Genomic DNA, 16303 nt, shown 5'->3' on the forward strand with positions numbered 1-16303 from the left:
AGGGTCTTCCCTGGGGGCTTGGTGTGCGCCTCCTGACCGGGAGGACACAGCAGGGTGGGTCAGGGCCAAGATGAACGGGGAGGAGATATTTTTCTGTTGCGAGGGAGCAAAATGTGCTTATGGAATTCAGCTGATAAAAGTAAAGGGACATCCTGTGAAGTTTACTTTAGGACACGGAGAGATGGATGTCATGCTTTTTAAGTACGATCCACTGAGCGGCAAATGTCGTATTAGTGTCTAAAGGTCAGAATTTGGAGGGTCAGTATCTATGCCTGAGAGGCTTCAGCCTTTTCTAGTTGTGGAACAGAAATTGTCGAGGGAAGACCAGACCTCTCATGAATAGCCCTGTGTGGAGGTGGCCGGGGTCGGCTCTGTCCCAGGGACTGCCTGGAGCTGGGCACAGCCCCGAGGCTGCTGAACCGAGCCCCGAGCCCGAGCCCCACAGAGCCTCATTCTCACCTGTGCTATCCCTGGCGGGTTGTGGTTTGGACTCAGTGATTGCCACTCTCTGGGTGATGCATTTGATTTGTCAAATTTGGGAGTGTTTTGTCAAAACCTCCAATTACCTCTGAGGTAGAAAAGTATAGAATATGTGCTACGACATACAGTGGAAAATATCAGTGAAAGTGCATGATTTTGGAAGAAACTAGCCTTTACAGCACAGTTACTGTTGGTTCAGTTGTTCTCATACTGTGGAAATGAGCTCTGCCTTCAGCCCCAATGGAAGGCATGTGCAGGCTGCAGTCAGGCTGTGGTCCTGTCTGTACCAGCTCTGGGGTCAAGGTGTGCACAGGACCCTGGTGCTGCAGGCTGTCTCCGGGTGTGCCCCACACGTGTGCGCACCTGAGGGCCGGGGGTGTCCCACACCTGTACACACCTGAGGGCCGGGGGTGCCCCACACGTGTGCACACCTGAGGGCTTTGCCATTTGTTGTTGCTTTGTTGTTTGCTGCTTGTTTGGCTCAAACTTTTCCTAATGTTTCGTTTTCCGCGTGCTACCTTCTGATAACAAATGTTGAGACCCTTCCACCTGTTTCCACACCCAGCTCTTTCTGCAGGAACACCAGACACCAGACCGCAGCTTTCCCCTTAGACTGAAGCGCGATGCCCACGTGCACCCCTTGCCTGTGACCTCTGCGTGTTTCTTCCATTCTAGGGATCCTCAATGCTTTCCTGCTCATATTTAGATTTTTATGACTTGTATTATTCTTTAGGCAGCTGTGAGTGCCTTTGCATCCTGGATTTGCTGCTCGCCCTTTACCTGGTCGTGCCGCACTTCTCATCACTTTGTCACTTTCATGAACCTGGTGATGATGCAGATGAGCACAGCTGCTCACACACTGCAGGGCACCTGCTCACATGATTTTACCTAATCCTCATAGCGACTGGAGAAAATGGGTGACTAGCCCTCATGTATAAGGGGTGTAATTCGGGTTTTCAAGAGCACTAAGCATCAGAATTCAGAATTGAAAACAGATTTGCTCAATTCTAAGTCATTTCTACTATAATATACTCAATTTACTATATTCTCAAATATATCTAGAGAACAATTATTCAAATATTAAATACGTAAACATTTATTGTCCTTCATTTGCTAACGACATAATAGAATTTTGTTTTGTTTTGTTTTACACATCATGCATAATTTTGACATTATGTATCTGGATTTATAAAGGGCTTATATTAGAGATCATCAATGTGTTGATTCCTAATTAGATAGTTACAGGCCAGGCAATCAGTCAATCATGGCATCCACTTTCAAATTGTGTGAAGGTGTAGGGTAGAGCAATTAACCTTCAGTTCAAATTATGGACAATCTACCACTCTTATTTCAAGTATTATTTGATGATAGCTGATAGAGGATTGGTTAGGGCTCTACCGGAGAAGCAGAGCAAGTAGGAAAGATACTGGATACACATGTGTATACATGTTTGTATGTGCACACACATGTATGTGTGAGGCTGTCTGCATGCTGGAGTGCATATACACGTGTACATGTGTGTACTGCATATATGTGTGCATATCCAGGGGCATGTGCAGTATGTGTTTATGTCTGCATGTGCATGGATGTGTATTTTCCGTGTGTGTGTAGTGTGTGTGTGCACATGTATTCATCTGTGTGTGTCTATGTGTAACATTTGTAGTTCAGCACCTCAGTCTGGAAACTCCTGAGAGGATCTCAGCCTTTATCCAGCAGGTGGATTTTCTTCTTCCTCAGAGAAATCTCATGTTTTGATCTTAAGGACCCAACTTACATTATTGAGGGTAATTTCATTTAAAGTTAACTGATCATAGATGTTAACCACATCTATAAAATACCTTCACAAGGCCAGGCATGGTAGCTCATTCCTGTAATCCCAGCACTTTGGGAGGCCGAAGTAGGCGGATCATCTGAGGTCAGGAGTTTGAGACCAGCCTCGCCAACATGGTGAAACCCCGTCTCTACTAAAAATACAAAAATTAGCCAGGTGTGGTGGCAGCGCCTGTAATTCCAGCTACTCAGGAGGCTGAGGTGGGAGAATTGCTTGAACCCGGGAGGCGGAAGTTGCAGTGAGTCAAGATCGCGCCACTGCACTCCAGCCTGGGCAACAAGAGCTGAACTCCATCTCAAAAACAAACAAACAAAAATGCCTTCACAACAGCACCTCAACTGGTGTTTGGTTGAATAACTGGGCACTGCCCAGCCAAGTTGACCACAGGAAACTAACAGTTATAGCCAATGAGAAACCGTGATCTTGTTACATGACGGCTATTTAAAAATATGTGCAGGAAAAGATCCACATTTTAAAAGATTGCATTATTGTTGTTTGAATGACACATCAAAAGGCTCTGCCTCTGAATTATAAAGAAAATAGTATACAATTAGGAATATCAGTGAAATGTCTAGAAAGTGCATACACAGTCATCTCATGCCCAGGGATGGTGGCTCCACAAAGGGAGAGCCTCACAGAAAAGCTTAAATGTCTAAGTGCATAGAGTGACTTAAATTCTGTGAATTCAATTATTCCCTGGCAATAACTTGTTCATGTTTTACAAATAATCTCTCCAAAGACAAGTGGATAATAACTATTTTCACAGAGCAGTAAAATGCAAGTTATTTAAGGAAATAAAACATTATTGATGCTGAAAATGTTAGCTATTTCTCAGTGCGGGTGATTGAAGACTAAATACATTTTCCTAACTTTGAACAAAAATCAAAGTGCATCAGCTTGGGCACAGTGCCCATGAGAGCTGGCCTGAGGTTGGCAACTGCTAAAATAGGGACGTCGCTGTGCCAGAGGGCAGATGTGGCTTCTGGGTGGAGGTGTGTATTTAAGATCCAACAAGAGGACTTCCAGGAACCAGCTATGAAATACAAAAGTCAAACAGAAATCTCTTGCAATGATTTTTTTAAAAACTGAATTTTACTTATGTAAGCAAAAAACAGGAAATCTTAAAAGTTGCAGAAAACCTTAGCAGATGCAAAGTGTCTTGAGCCAATGAGGAAGAGGGCAGGGAGCCAACAGGGGCTTGATGGGGGCATAGGGAAAGAGTGCGGGGAGAGGCAGAGGAGCATGGGGGTGTGGGGGGAGGGCCCAGCCCCACGGAGACTGACACTGGGGACCACCAGAGGCATTGGCTGCAGCTGCCCTCACTTGCGGCTGAGGCACTGGCACGAGCCTGGAGATGGCGTCTTCCCGTGGGGTCCAGTTGTGCCGCCTGTCCTTCCAATTTTAAGGTAAGCGGGGCTGGACCCCAGAGCACACGGCTTTCTATCAGAAGATGTTTAATAAGATTGAGCTTATGAATGAAAACTTAAAAGTTAACAATTTATAAAATAGAAAGTTCTACATATATTTGAAAAATGATGAGAATGTTGGATTAAGGAGCAAGTGTGACAGAGACAATGTAGGTCGGATAAAATGAACAGCAAAAGGGCCTAAGAAGAGAAAAAGTGAGGGACGGAGTACCTCCAGCATCATGACAGTGACAACTTGTCATTGAATTATTCTGGAAGTTTACTGAAATTCTCATCAAATACCACTGCATGTCTAATGGATCAGCAAGCTCCATAAATTAAAATATCGTAGCAATAAGTATAAATGAGATTAATTCTCCCTATTTAAGGAAAATGGACTCTCCTACTGGCTTTGAAACTCAGAGCCCACCTTCCTTCTACCTCCAACACATACATCCCACACACATCACATACACCACACATATACACGCACACAAACAACACATAGACATGAACACACCACACACACACAAACACACCACATACACACAACACAAAAACATACACACCACACACATAAACACACACCACACACACAAAGACACATACCACATACACCACACATATATACACACAAACAACATAGACATACACCACACATACCATACATACACACCACACACATAAACACAAATCACACACACAACACACACACTAAACATACACACATAACACCCACATATACATACAAACACGCACACATAGACACACCTCATATACACACACATAAACAGCATGCAAATATATATGACATACCCACACCACACACACATACCCACATGTACACACACATTCACACCACATGCATATACACATATGCACACCACACATACGTGCCCTGCATCACACGTGTACACACACACAGACGCAAGCATATTCTGTCTACCAGAGAAATACTTCAGCCAGTAAATTCAGAAGGTTAGTACAGAAAGGAGAGGCAACAATTTCAGTGCAAGTCCAAATTTCAGGGCGAGCTCAGAGCCCCTGGGGCCCTGTGTGCAAGAATCTGGATGTCAGCTCCGGCTGTGGTGGGTGACGGAGAGATGGCCACCTGCAGGTGCCTCTCCCATTGCTTGGGGGACCTGCTGCTGGGCCAGGCGGGGCTCTGAGAAGGTTTCCCAGTCACCCCCAAGCTTGGGGCTGAGAAAAGAGCTTCGCAGAGGTGCCAGCTTTTGAGATGGGCGGCACAGGCTGAAGATCCAACGTGGGAGGGGTGCAGGCATACGTGGACTTGGGAGCCCTGGGCTGGAAGTGAGTGTGTAGGGGTGATGGCCACCCGGAGTGGCAGGAGGGCAAGCACTGCTCCTCATGGACCCCAGCGTTCAGAGCTCAGGAAGCAGAGCAGGGCCAACAGACAGGGGACGCCCAGAAGGACAGCCAGGACAGGACAGGACACCGCAGACAAAGGAACCCCACCGAGGAGCCAACAGCGAGAAACCAAGGGGTAGATGGAGTACAAACAAGTTCTTAGAAGCATTTTGCTGTGGGAAGCAACAGAGAAATGGCACAGGGCCACCCGTGCATGTTGCACTAAGGAAGGGTTTCATGGTAGAGGGTTCCATGGCAGGGACTGCTCTGAAGGGAAGGAAACCAGATAAAGGAAACATTGTGATGTAGGACAAGGCGAATGCACGGGACAGAGGCTCGAAGAGGGAGATTCCTGTGGCCCTAGATAGATCGAGGTCAGCTCTTTTGTTGCAGGGGGATGTGGAGACAGAACAGGCCTCGGGCACCGCAAGTCGGCAGAGCAGGAGTACACAGAGATGTTCACTTTTATCTGCATGTTGAACTGAGAGCTGTGATCAGCAACTGAACAGGTGGAGGCTTCAATGAAGAGAAGGAAGGAAACATCCATCTTGGGATAGGGAGGGAGAACAGGTCGGGACGTGTCCTGCCCTGCACTAGAGTCCCCTGAGTGAAGTCATGAATTTAGAGATTTACCAGCCAGCAGTTACATTTTTCTCCAGCCACAGAGCAGAAGGAGACCTGGAGTTGAGTCCCTTGTTTCTGAACCAGTGACCATGACAGGTGAGGGCAGAAGGACAACAGACCACGGGGTTCGGTTTGAGGAGGAGGTAGTGAGGTCTGGGCTGGAGACAATGAGGTGATGCTCGGGCTGTCATCTGAGACGTGGGTGGCTGAGCCCTGCCTTCGTGGCGATAGGAAATGAATGGGCCTGCAGTGAAAGAGGACCCAAGATGCTCAGAATAAAGATTCCAGCGCAGGGTGGCAGCTCTTGGCGAAACTGAGATGTTTTCACGGTGATTGGGAGTGTGGCTGAGGAACGTGGACAGTGCTACCCTTGGAGGCCAATCTGGGCATCTTAAACTCCTTCCCTGGTTATCCATAGAAACGTGAGTCCACGGGGAACACAGACAGGAAACGTTGTTTGCTCCAGGAAGCTGCAGGTCCCTGCGTGGATTCACTCAGCATACCCCATGCGCAGTTCAATCCCACACACTACGATTTGGCAGAAATAGTCAAAACTCGGCTTCTTCCTGACTCAGCTCCTTCCGCACCTCACCTTCCTTTCCTCACCTTCCTTTCCCCACCTTCCTTTCCTCACCTTCCTTTCCTCACCTTCCTTTCCTCTCCATCCCTTCACTCCCACACCCTGCAGAGTGGCCACCAGTGCTGATCCACTGGATGTGTCCCTGGTGACTTGGTAAGTTTGGCAGGAAACGTCGAGTCCTGCCCTGGCTCTACCCCTGACCCCTGCAGAACCCAGAGGTGCAGCTGAAATGCACCTGGGCACTGTGGCTCCTGCATACTTGGTAAAACCGTCCCAGACACTCACATGTGCACAGGGAAGCCAGACAGGAGGGAAAGTGTCCACGAAGAGGCCTTCACATTTAGAAAAAGTCCAGGGCTATGCATGCCCCTCACGTCCGTAAGTAGGTTCCTTATGTATAACAGAGACTGGGTTTAAATGTTGAAAGGATACTGGCAACGAGAATGCAAACTCATTAAGAATGAAGAGTTTCATAGGCTGAGATCTGTTGCCTTATTAACATAGTGTATCTAAGCAGAAATGAGTTAAGTCATTGTCCATGGAGAACTGCAGTGGAGTTTTTCTCTGTTGAGGTCACAGAGATTTTTTCAGACTCTGGAAATAACTCAGCTTCTGGTGTGCACAGACTAGCGATGTGCTGTATGAATGTGCTCAGCTTGCCCCGCGGGTGATATGAGCCCAGCACCGCAATGCTCTGGGAGATTTTTGAAGGATGCTAAAGCTATAGATAGATATTTTATGCATCAGTTAATAAGGGAGAAGGAGTTTGCCTCAGGCAGTTTTCTTTAAAAGTCTCATTGCTCTAGGCACAAACGTTAGCGTTTCAAAGTTACCTTGGCCAGCAGCAGGTTTGGTATGGCCCATCGTGTAGACATTCCCGGCAGCACACACTCAGGTTGGGGCTCATGGCGATTAATAGAGTCAGCGTCATGCTCAAAGGGCCCAGTTGCATAAACTGCTGTTTTTTTGTGTTAAATGATGTGCTGCTGACTATGGCAGTATGTAGAGATACTTGAATCATTTCTAATAAAATATAATAAAAGTGTCCTGGTTTTAAAACTAATTTAGGGGACTTATTCATGAACTAAACCTTCCCTTTACTCGCCCAAGTTCATGTGAAGGAAGGATTTAAAAATGTACATAGAAAAGTGGAAAATTATTATTTTCTAAAATTTATCTGCATCTGAGTACACTATGATAAGTGGTTCAAGGAAAGAGGATGATTTAGTGGGATGTGACTGTCCACACGGACCATGCTCCATTTCTGGTGGGGGAAGAATACAGAGGAGACTCGTGTGTTTAGCGTGGCACCAGGTGCCTTGCTCCTGTGCTTAGCTTCTGTAAAAGAGAAGAAGTGAGAAAGAAAGAAGGGTATTCATGACAATTGAATAACACATCAGTGCACATTTCCTAATCATGTTTGAAGTGACCTATGTGTAAGCATGCCAAAGTATTTTCTGGGGAGTTGCATTTCACCATGGTTGGGATTTGGGGCAGACAGGCACAGCATGGCCAGAGGGGTGAGGGAATTAAAGGTGTGTGCAGGGAAGGGCTATAGGGGTGGATCTTGGAATTTAGCCTAAATAAAGGGGAGCGTAAGGCTGCGGCATAGTAAGAACAAGAGAGACAGCTGCTGTTGCCAATCATGCTAAGTCTCCGAAGGACTGCAGGGTCGCGTGTGCAGGAGGGTTGTCGGGAGCACACCGGAAGGCAGACATGGTAGTTGGGTGCTTGGTTTAAAGTAAGAACCCTTGCAGATGTTGGTAACAGCAAGGTCTAATACGAGGCCTTGGAGTGTGTTACTGAAGTGGGGTGGATGGCAGGTCACAGAGGAGAGGACGTCAGCATGTGGGTGTGTCTGTGTGTGTGTCCCTGTGTGTGCCTATGTGTGCATGTATGTGTCCACAGGTGTACCTGTGTGTGCATGTGTGTATGTATGTGCATGCGTGTGCCTGTGTTCATGTGTGTCCGTGTGTATGCATGGGTGTGCGTGTGTGTGTGTGAGTGTGTGTGTGGAATTACGTCTGAATGTGTGTGAGTGCATGAGTGTGTATGTGGAATTACATCTGAATGTGAGTGCATGAGTGTTCATGTGGGAGTGTGGTGTGTGTATGTGTGTGTATGCAGGTGTGTGTGCAGGTGTGTGTATGTGGGGAAGGTGTGTATGTGTGTGACCGTGTTTGCTCTCATGGGTCTTTGTTCAACATAAACTCACATTTTTTCCCAGAGCATGTGGGGCATTCACAGTTATTTAGGTCATAAGGAACCCAAGAAGAAATGCAACACAGATGATATCTAGTAAACAAAATGAAAAATGCTTTTTAAAATATCCACACTTCTGGAAACTTTAAAAATAGCTATACTGGTGTAAAAAGAAAACATAAAGGAAAAAATACACAATACTAACATGAAAAATATTGAAGAACTTTGTATCAAAATTTGTGGAACACAATTAAGTAGGGCTAAAGGGAAGACTGGTAATTTGTAGATATGTTTATTAGAAAACAAGAAAGCAAAGAAAAAAAGAGCCATGTTGTCACCTAAGAATCTGAAGCAAGAGCAACAGAGAAGCCTGCAGGAGCAAAAGAGAAAGAAAGAATAAAAATGAAGATGCGAATTTGTAGAAGAGAAAACATAGAGGATAAGTCAGAGAAAATAATAACAAAACTGTGTCTCCCAAGGTGGGTTTGTAATAACGCAAGATGCAGAGGCCTCTGAAAAGACTGATGAAGAAATATTAATTAAAATAAGATTAGGGATGAAAGGGGAGGGACTAAGAAACTAAACAGGAATTTGAGGATTGAGGATTCATTGAAGTAGTTACAGAACATTCGTAAAATGGAACCCTGCATCCATGGGAAAGCCTAGAAATGCATGAATAATATGGGGTAAGCTGCAAGATGTGTTAGATAAAGAATCATGTCTAACAGAGTTCAGGGCCTGTTTAAGTGAAAATGGGGCAAATAAATGGGATACTTAGTGTACATCGTATATGAAAATTCTTGTACTGACCTCTTTATTCCCACATACTCATGCATCTACACATGTGGTTGCTGGATTAAAATGCACATACATTGTATATCTGATCAATATGATCAAACTGCCCTCAAACGAGAAAACATTCTTACAAAGGCATAGAATTTCCAGAACACACACAATATCCCAGCATCAGTTGTCTCTGAGGGGTCAAACTAGGGATCTCATGGGTATAAAAATCAGACTCTTTCATTGCATATGTTGTATTATTTCATATCTAAACTATCAACTGTGTTATATTTCTAATTAAAACTCAAACTGCGTTAACCGGAGGCTGCTGTGTGTAGAACTGTGTGGCGTGCTCTTCTCTGCTCCCCTGGAAGCCTCCATCAACAGGTCGAGTTTGCGACTCCACAGAGGAACTGCACTGATGTCACCAACTTTGTGTCCTGGGCTACTCACCAGCCCCTGTTTCAGACTGGACTTTGTGTCCCTCTAGATTCACATGTCGAAGCCCTAACCCTAAATGAGGGTGTCAAGAGACAGAGACAGGGCCTCTGGAAGTGACTAGGGTGAGACAAGGTGATGAAGATGGCATCCTGGTGACGGAATCAGTGCCCTGTAACAAGAGGCCCTCTGGAGTGCACTTCCCCTCTCCACCACACAAGAACACAGCCAGAGGGCCAGACCCTCACCAGGAGCCCCTTGCTGGCCCCTGATCATGGACTCTGAGCCTCCGGAATTCCGAGGAAGGAATCTCTGCTCCTGGGAAGCCACCAGGCATGGCTGAGCTGACTCAAACACCGCAGAGAATCCAATGGCTTCAGAGTCATTTTACAAGGGTGGGGAGATTTCATTTCATAGCTGACTCCTTTCTAAGGAAGAAATGGACTTGGCTTACCTGTCAGAACTTGACATGCTGGTGAATTGGAGGTTGGAACGCATCCTCCTACCCTGACTTTGTCAGCGCGGAGCAGGTGTGCACTGGAATGGGGGCTGCAGGTGGAGGTGGGGAGAGGCCAGGCATGATGGCTCACACTTGTAATCCTAGCACTATGGGGCCAAGGTGGGAGGATCACCTGAGTCCAGAAGGTCAAGGCTGCAGTGCGCTATGACTGCACCACTGCCTTCCAGCCTGAGTGACAGGGCAAGACCCAGTCAAAAAAAAAAAAAAAGGCAGGGGGGAGAGCATCTAGACTTTTAGTGTGTCAATCAAATTTAAACAATGGCAAATACCTTGTGCACAAAAAGCTGATTTTAGATGCTGTGTTGAAAGAGAGAGAGAAAAAGAGAGAGAGACAGAAAAGGGAAAGCCTCCAGGCCATGGCTACTGGTGTTAATTTACTGCAAAAAGCAGTGACTGCTGCTGTGGGCAGAAGGAGGCTGCCCTCTGGGCGGGTGTGGGCCAGGGTCTCTCCCCGTGCCATCAGGCTTAGGACCATGATTCTAGGGGGAAGAAATCTTTGAACGCATTGGTTGAATTTAGTAGCATCAATGGTCAACATTCAATTATTTTGTTCATACACCACAAATATGCTCCAAACTAAATAAAAGATAAGACTGATAACAAATTGAATGCCTTTGTCTTGTTCGGGTATTTTAAAGTCACAAAAAGATCAAGGCAAGGTAAACATTTGGGATTAAAAATTAATAATAAATTGAAGCTAAGTCCAATCTTTAATTAAAAGTGCTCAACGTTTTCAGGCTACTCTGCCTCTCTCTATTGATTGGTTCTGTTACTTCTGACAAAATTGTCCATTGTGATAAGTGCAGATTCCTGTAAGCAAGGGATGGCAGATTTTCCTGCTTAGTCCACAGTCATTGTCCAGAAAAACTGGTGAAAGTCACTGAATAGACTCACTTACCTCAGGTATGGAGGTGGGCAGGGAGGTGTCCACGCACACCTCGATGATTTCCAACAAGGACTTCAGGGACACTGGCTGGGGGACAGACTCACATAGGGGAGCTATGCGTGGCCTGATCCTTTGGGAGGAGGGCAGCCTGTTTAAGGATGGGGCACAGTGAGTTTTATGAATCTCAAACTGTTCTTGTCCTGGTGACATTTTGCTCTTTTAAAATTACACTACACTGAGCTCCTGGGACAACTACGGTATTACAGTGGCCGTCACTTGCTGGGAAGTGGCTGGACAGTGGACAGCGGAGGTCTGTGTGATCTCCCCTCCCACACTGCACACTCTGCACCTCCAGGGATGAGGGCTTTCAGGGCCTTGCGAGATTCCAGCCCTTCCATGTAGAAAGGAAGGGTGTCGTCGCCATCACGAACCCCGTTCGTCAAAGGAGAGCCTCGGTTCTACTTCTTTTCACCAAAGAGGAGAAGAAAATTCAGATTTGGTAGTTTTCTCCAGGATCTTGTGCAGGAGGAAGGATAGAGTCAGACAAATGTGCTAGTGGTTAAGTTCTGATTCTTTTAGTTGGTCAGAGGAGAGCTTCTATTTCACAGTCACTTTGCACTGCAGCAGCCTGTATGAAGACAGGGTGTGGACGTTGGAGACAGGCATCTCACAAGGGTGCACCTGCACTGAACAGCAGGGGAGGAAAGACGCCTTGGAGACAGCCGGCGGGAGAGGCCTGGCTTAGCCCTATGGGGGGCCCAGCCTGTGGAGCATGACAGGAAGGCAGTGATGCAGGATCACAGGAAGTGGGCATGTGAAGCCTCCCAACTGGAAGTCAGCTTGTGAGGGACCCAACAGTAAGTGGGTGTGGGAAGCATCCCAACAGGAAGCGGGCATGTGAAGCCTCCCAACAGGAAGTGAGTGTGTGAAGCATCCCAACAGGAAGCAGGCGTGTGAAGCCTCCCAACAGGAGGTGGGCATGTGAGGCCTCCCAACAGGAAGTGGGCTTGTGAGGGACCCAACAGGAAGTGGGTGTGGGAAACATCTCAACAGGAAGCAGGCCTGTGAAGCCTCCCAACAGGAGGTGGGCATGTGAGGCCTCCCAACAGGAAGTGGGCATGGGAAGCCTCCTAACAGGAAGTGGGCGTGTGAGGCCTCCCCAAAGGAAGTGGGTATGTGAGGCCTCCCAACAGGCAGTGGGCGGCGTGTGAAGTCTCCCAACAGCACCTGCGACCTGGAGGCCATCAGCACAGGGTCACCAGCCACATGGAAGTGGACGAGGGGAGGGAGAAGAAAGGATGTTGAAAATGCTCAGTGGCATTAGGGGAGCGTTTCCGCAGTTCTCCTGTTTCCAGTCTGGAGTTTTTAGTGGGATTTCATGAGGTAAAATGGACGAGGCTGTCCTATGAGGTCAAGATCTATGTGAAAGCACCGACATATGTAAGGTTGTCCACAGGCATGGCTGAGGTGGGGTTGCTTGGAGGGCCAGGAGGGAGCACTGGTGGTAGAGGTGGACCAGCCATGCCGGATGGAAATGTCCTCGGGTGAAATAGGAAGACATTTATGTTGGATCTCAGGCCATGGGAACTTTCAAACTTTCCAAATCCAGTCTTCAAAACCCACCCAGGCTACACCAAGGGTCTTAGGGAGCTGTAGTCCTCCAGGTAGAACTGTAGTCCTCCAGGTAGGCAATGATGGGCATGGGAAGTGACTGAAGAAATGAGGAGGAAAGGTCAGAGGGAGCGATGAAGTAGGGCAGGAACCTGCCCAAACTGTGGGTAGGCTTTATGTAGAGGAGAGAGCAAGGTGGGTTATGCCTGGCCTAGGAGGATGAAGTGAGGTAGGAACCTGCCCACTGTGGGCAGGTTCTGTGTGGAGGAGAGGGCGGGGTGGGATACACCTGCCCTAGGAGGATGAAGTAGGGCAGGAACCTGCTCAAACTGTGGACAGGCTCCATGTAGAGGAGAGGGTGAGGTGGGATATGCCTGGCCTAGGAGGACAAAGTGAGGCAGGAACCTGCTCAAACTGTGAACAGGCTCCATGTAGAGGAGAGAGCAAGGTGGGATACACCTGGCCTAGGAGGATGAAGTGTGTTAGGAACCTGCCCAAACTGTTGGCAGGCCCTGTATAGAGGAGAGGGCGGGGTGGGCTATGCCTGGCCTCAGAGGAGGAGGACATGGCAGAGCAGGGTTATGCATTATGGGAAGACACAGGTACAGATGCAGTGAATTCTGACACACACAGCTTTGTAGCATCTAGACTTTTAGTGTCTCAGTCAGATTTAAACAATGGCAAATACATTGTGCACAAAAAGCTGATTTTAGATGCTGTGTTGAAACATACGGGATTGTATGTGAGGTGACTAAAACAGTGAGTATAATTTCAAGTTTCAGCACAGAACTAAGTTCCATCCTTTTGAAATGATAGCCACTAATTTCCTGAGAACTAAAACATCATTTAAATCTTTAAATTCGTATTTGTGGTTTGTTGTGCCACAGTTAATCCACGTTTTGCCAGTGACTGAACACTGGGTGTTTGTAGTAACGCACTGATTTCTCCAAGGGTATTATTTTCTGGTAGATTGCGTTCATAGGGATGCAGAGAGCTTGGTGTTGTGGATGATATAGGCAGACCCCTGCTCACTCATGCACTTGTTTACGCAGATAGAATGTGGGAGGCAGGTGGCCTCGGAGGTGATAACCACTCTTTCTTTACTCCAGCTGAAGCCCACAACGTTTTCCGTGTTTCAGAGGTAGCTATGAACTTTGAATTCTTGGGAAACAGGAGAGGCAGAAAGATTTTATTTTTTAATTCTGTGTCTGGTTCTTTTGTGGTGATAAAGTAGCTATTTTTGTCATATTGACAGGTGCATCTTCTGAGAAATGCTGGCAATGAAGTTACCATCACCGTTGAGTATCTCAGGGAAGCGCCGGCGTTTCTGAAGCTCCCGTTAGGTAAGTGGGAAGAGGAGAAACTGCAGGGTGCTGGAGAAATTCCTTTTTTGCCACATTATTTATCCAAATGCTACCGCATGGACTGGGATATTTATCATTTCCTGAGTGTACATTCAGAGAGAAGAAAAGTATAGGCAGGCACCATGGCGTTACGTATTCCCATGACGTATGTTTTAACACATCCACAGGCTTTTTTAAAGGAAGTGTTATCAGACCATGCTTCTCATCACGTAACTACGTGGTTCTTCCTTCGTGCAAACTCACCGCGATTGTATTTATCTATATGTTAACATACAAGCAAAGTTTACATTTGAAATATCTATGTTGACCTGAGAAATTTTCAGTGCAAAAAATGAAAATAATGGTAAATTTATGCTATGAAGTCCCTGACATATTTTGGCACAAAGTTTGTAATCCTCTATTATACTTGAATTGTGACCCAATATGAAAGTGATGAACCCCAAATCTAGAAAAATGTTTTAGTGAAGATAGTTGTAACTTTTTCTAATGTCATTCATCTGTCGTGGCTTTATAAAGGTTAGAGTCACCACCGTTCCTTTGATTTAGCAGAGGGCATCACTGCCCTCTCTTTGTGGGTAATCAGGAAAGGCCTTGAAGGCAAGGCCCAGGCTCCCCTGAAGTCAACATCTGCTGGTGGCTCAAACCCCATGGCATCCAACATGGAATGAGGACCTCCTGACGAGCTGACAGTCGGGTTCCTTCTCATGGGGGCTGGTGGCCTGTCCTTCCTGCCACTCTCTCGTGGGAATGAACGGCTTCCCTCCCTGGGGGTTCGTACTGGCTGTTTTACTTTCTCTCTCTCTTCCATTGATGTCCCTATTGTCAATGGCTTCCTTTCTCTCCTGCCCCCGAGTGGCCCAGCTGCAGCTCTCAGGCACATGAGTTGTTGAGTTCTGATCATACATTGGGTTTTTCACTGATAAAGGATGGATGCAGGGAAGTGCTGGGAGGAGAAGGGCGGGTCCCTGTCGAGGGGTCCACCCCCAGGCCTGGACCCATGGACCTAAGTGAGGACAGGCACTCCTGTTCTTGCACCCAAATGTTGCATTTTCTAATACCACCCTGGCCCACCACGCCCCCTGTGCCTAAAACAACCCCAAGACTCTAGTGGGCAGAGACACAAGTGGCTGGATGTAGAGAAGGACAGAGGAGTGGAAGAGCGTGCTGACAGGCACCAGCAGACACTGGCAGGCTATCGACTGGCAGAATGATGTGGAGTTTGGCTGGGGTGGTTGGAAGAGACTCTAGGAGAAAACCACCTTGCCACTCCATGCCCCTTCTGGCTCTCCATCCATTTTCTGAGGCTACCACCACTCCATAAAACCTTGTGCCAACCCTCCAAGCCCACGTGGGATCCGATTCTTCAGGTACGCTAAGGCAAGAACCCCGGGATACAGAAAGCCCTGTGCCCTAGTGATAAGGCAGAGGGTCTAATTGAGCTTATTAACACAAGCCGCCTCCAGACGGCAGAACTAAAGCCTACAAGCCGCCTACCGACAGCAGAACTAAAGCCTACAAGCCGCCTACCGACAGCAGAACTAAAGCCTACAAGCCGCCTACCGACAGCAGAACTAAAGCCTGGAAACCGCCAGCAGACGGCAGAAGTGAAGCCTAGAAGCCGCCTGCAGACGGCAGAACTAAAAGAACACCCTGGAACACACACTCCCAGTGGGGCTTCAGGATCTGGGAACATCCACCCCTACATGCTGCCATGGGGTCCGAGCCCCAAAGCCTGCCCATCTCTATGGCACCCCCGCCACAGGTGTGAGCAGCAGGGCACCGAAGAAGCGAGCACTCTGCCATCACAAGCCCTGCAAGGGGGACACGTGAACTTTTCCTGTGTCAGCATTTGATCAAAAGCATCATTAGACTCATAGCGTGACTTCTGCTTTCATCTTCCTGAGCAACCAGGAACAAATCAATTTCAGCAACTCCATTTTTCCCCTCAATCACAGCAGGATGACTGTGCTATTCACAATCTTAGGAAAATTGATCTTGCTACCATTGTACTAAACATGGATCAGTAAGATTCACTGCATGCCCTGCCATCCACAGAGACCACTCCCTCTGCTAGATGGAGCCACGGGAGCATGGATGAGGACCTGGAGGGTTCTTGAGGAAAAGAGTAAGGGGTGCTGAGAGGCCGTGCATGAGAAAGGCGAATATTCCTAGGGCGGTAGAGGCAGAACATGTTAGCAGTCGGGCAAAAG

At 47.3% G+C, this 16303-nt stretch overlaps 1 protein-coding gene across 5 annotated transcripts in view; it reads left to right on the plus strand.

Moving 5' to 3' along the window:
* Positions 1-16303, plus strand: part of SNTG2 (syntrophin gamma 2) — a 378883-nt gene that overhangs the window by 190704 nt on the left and 171876 nt on the right. For all 5 annotated transcript variants that reach the window (XM_038006474.2, XM_038006475.2, XM_073022727.1 and 2 more), the window contains one exon: positions 13985-14072. In XM_038006474.2, the coding sequence (XP_037862402.2) occupies positions 13985-14072 (88 nt within the window). The remainder of the gene's footprint in view (positions 1-13984; positions 14073-16303) is intronic.

Source organism: Chlorocebus sabaeus, chromosome 14 (assembly GCF_047675955.1).
Source record: "Chlorocebus sabaeus isolate Y175 chromosome 14, mChlSab1.0.hap1, whole genome shotgun sequence".
NCBI classification, from domain to species: Eukaryota; Metazoa; Chordata; class Mammalia; order Primates; family Cercopithecidae; genus Chlorocebus; species Chlorocebus sabaeus.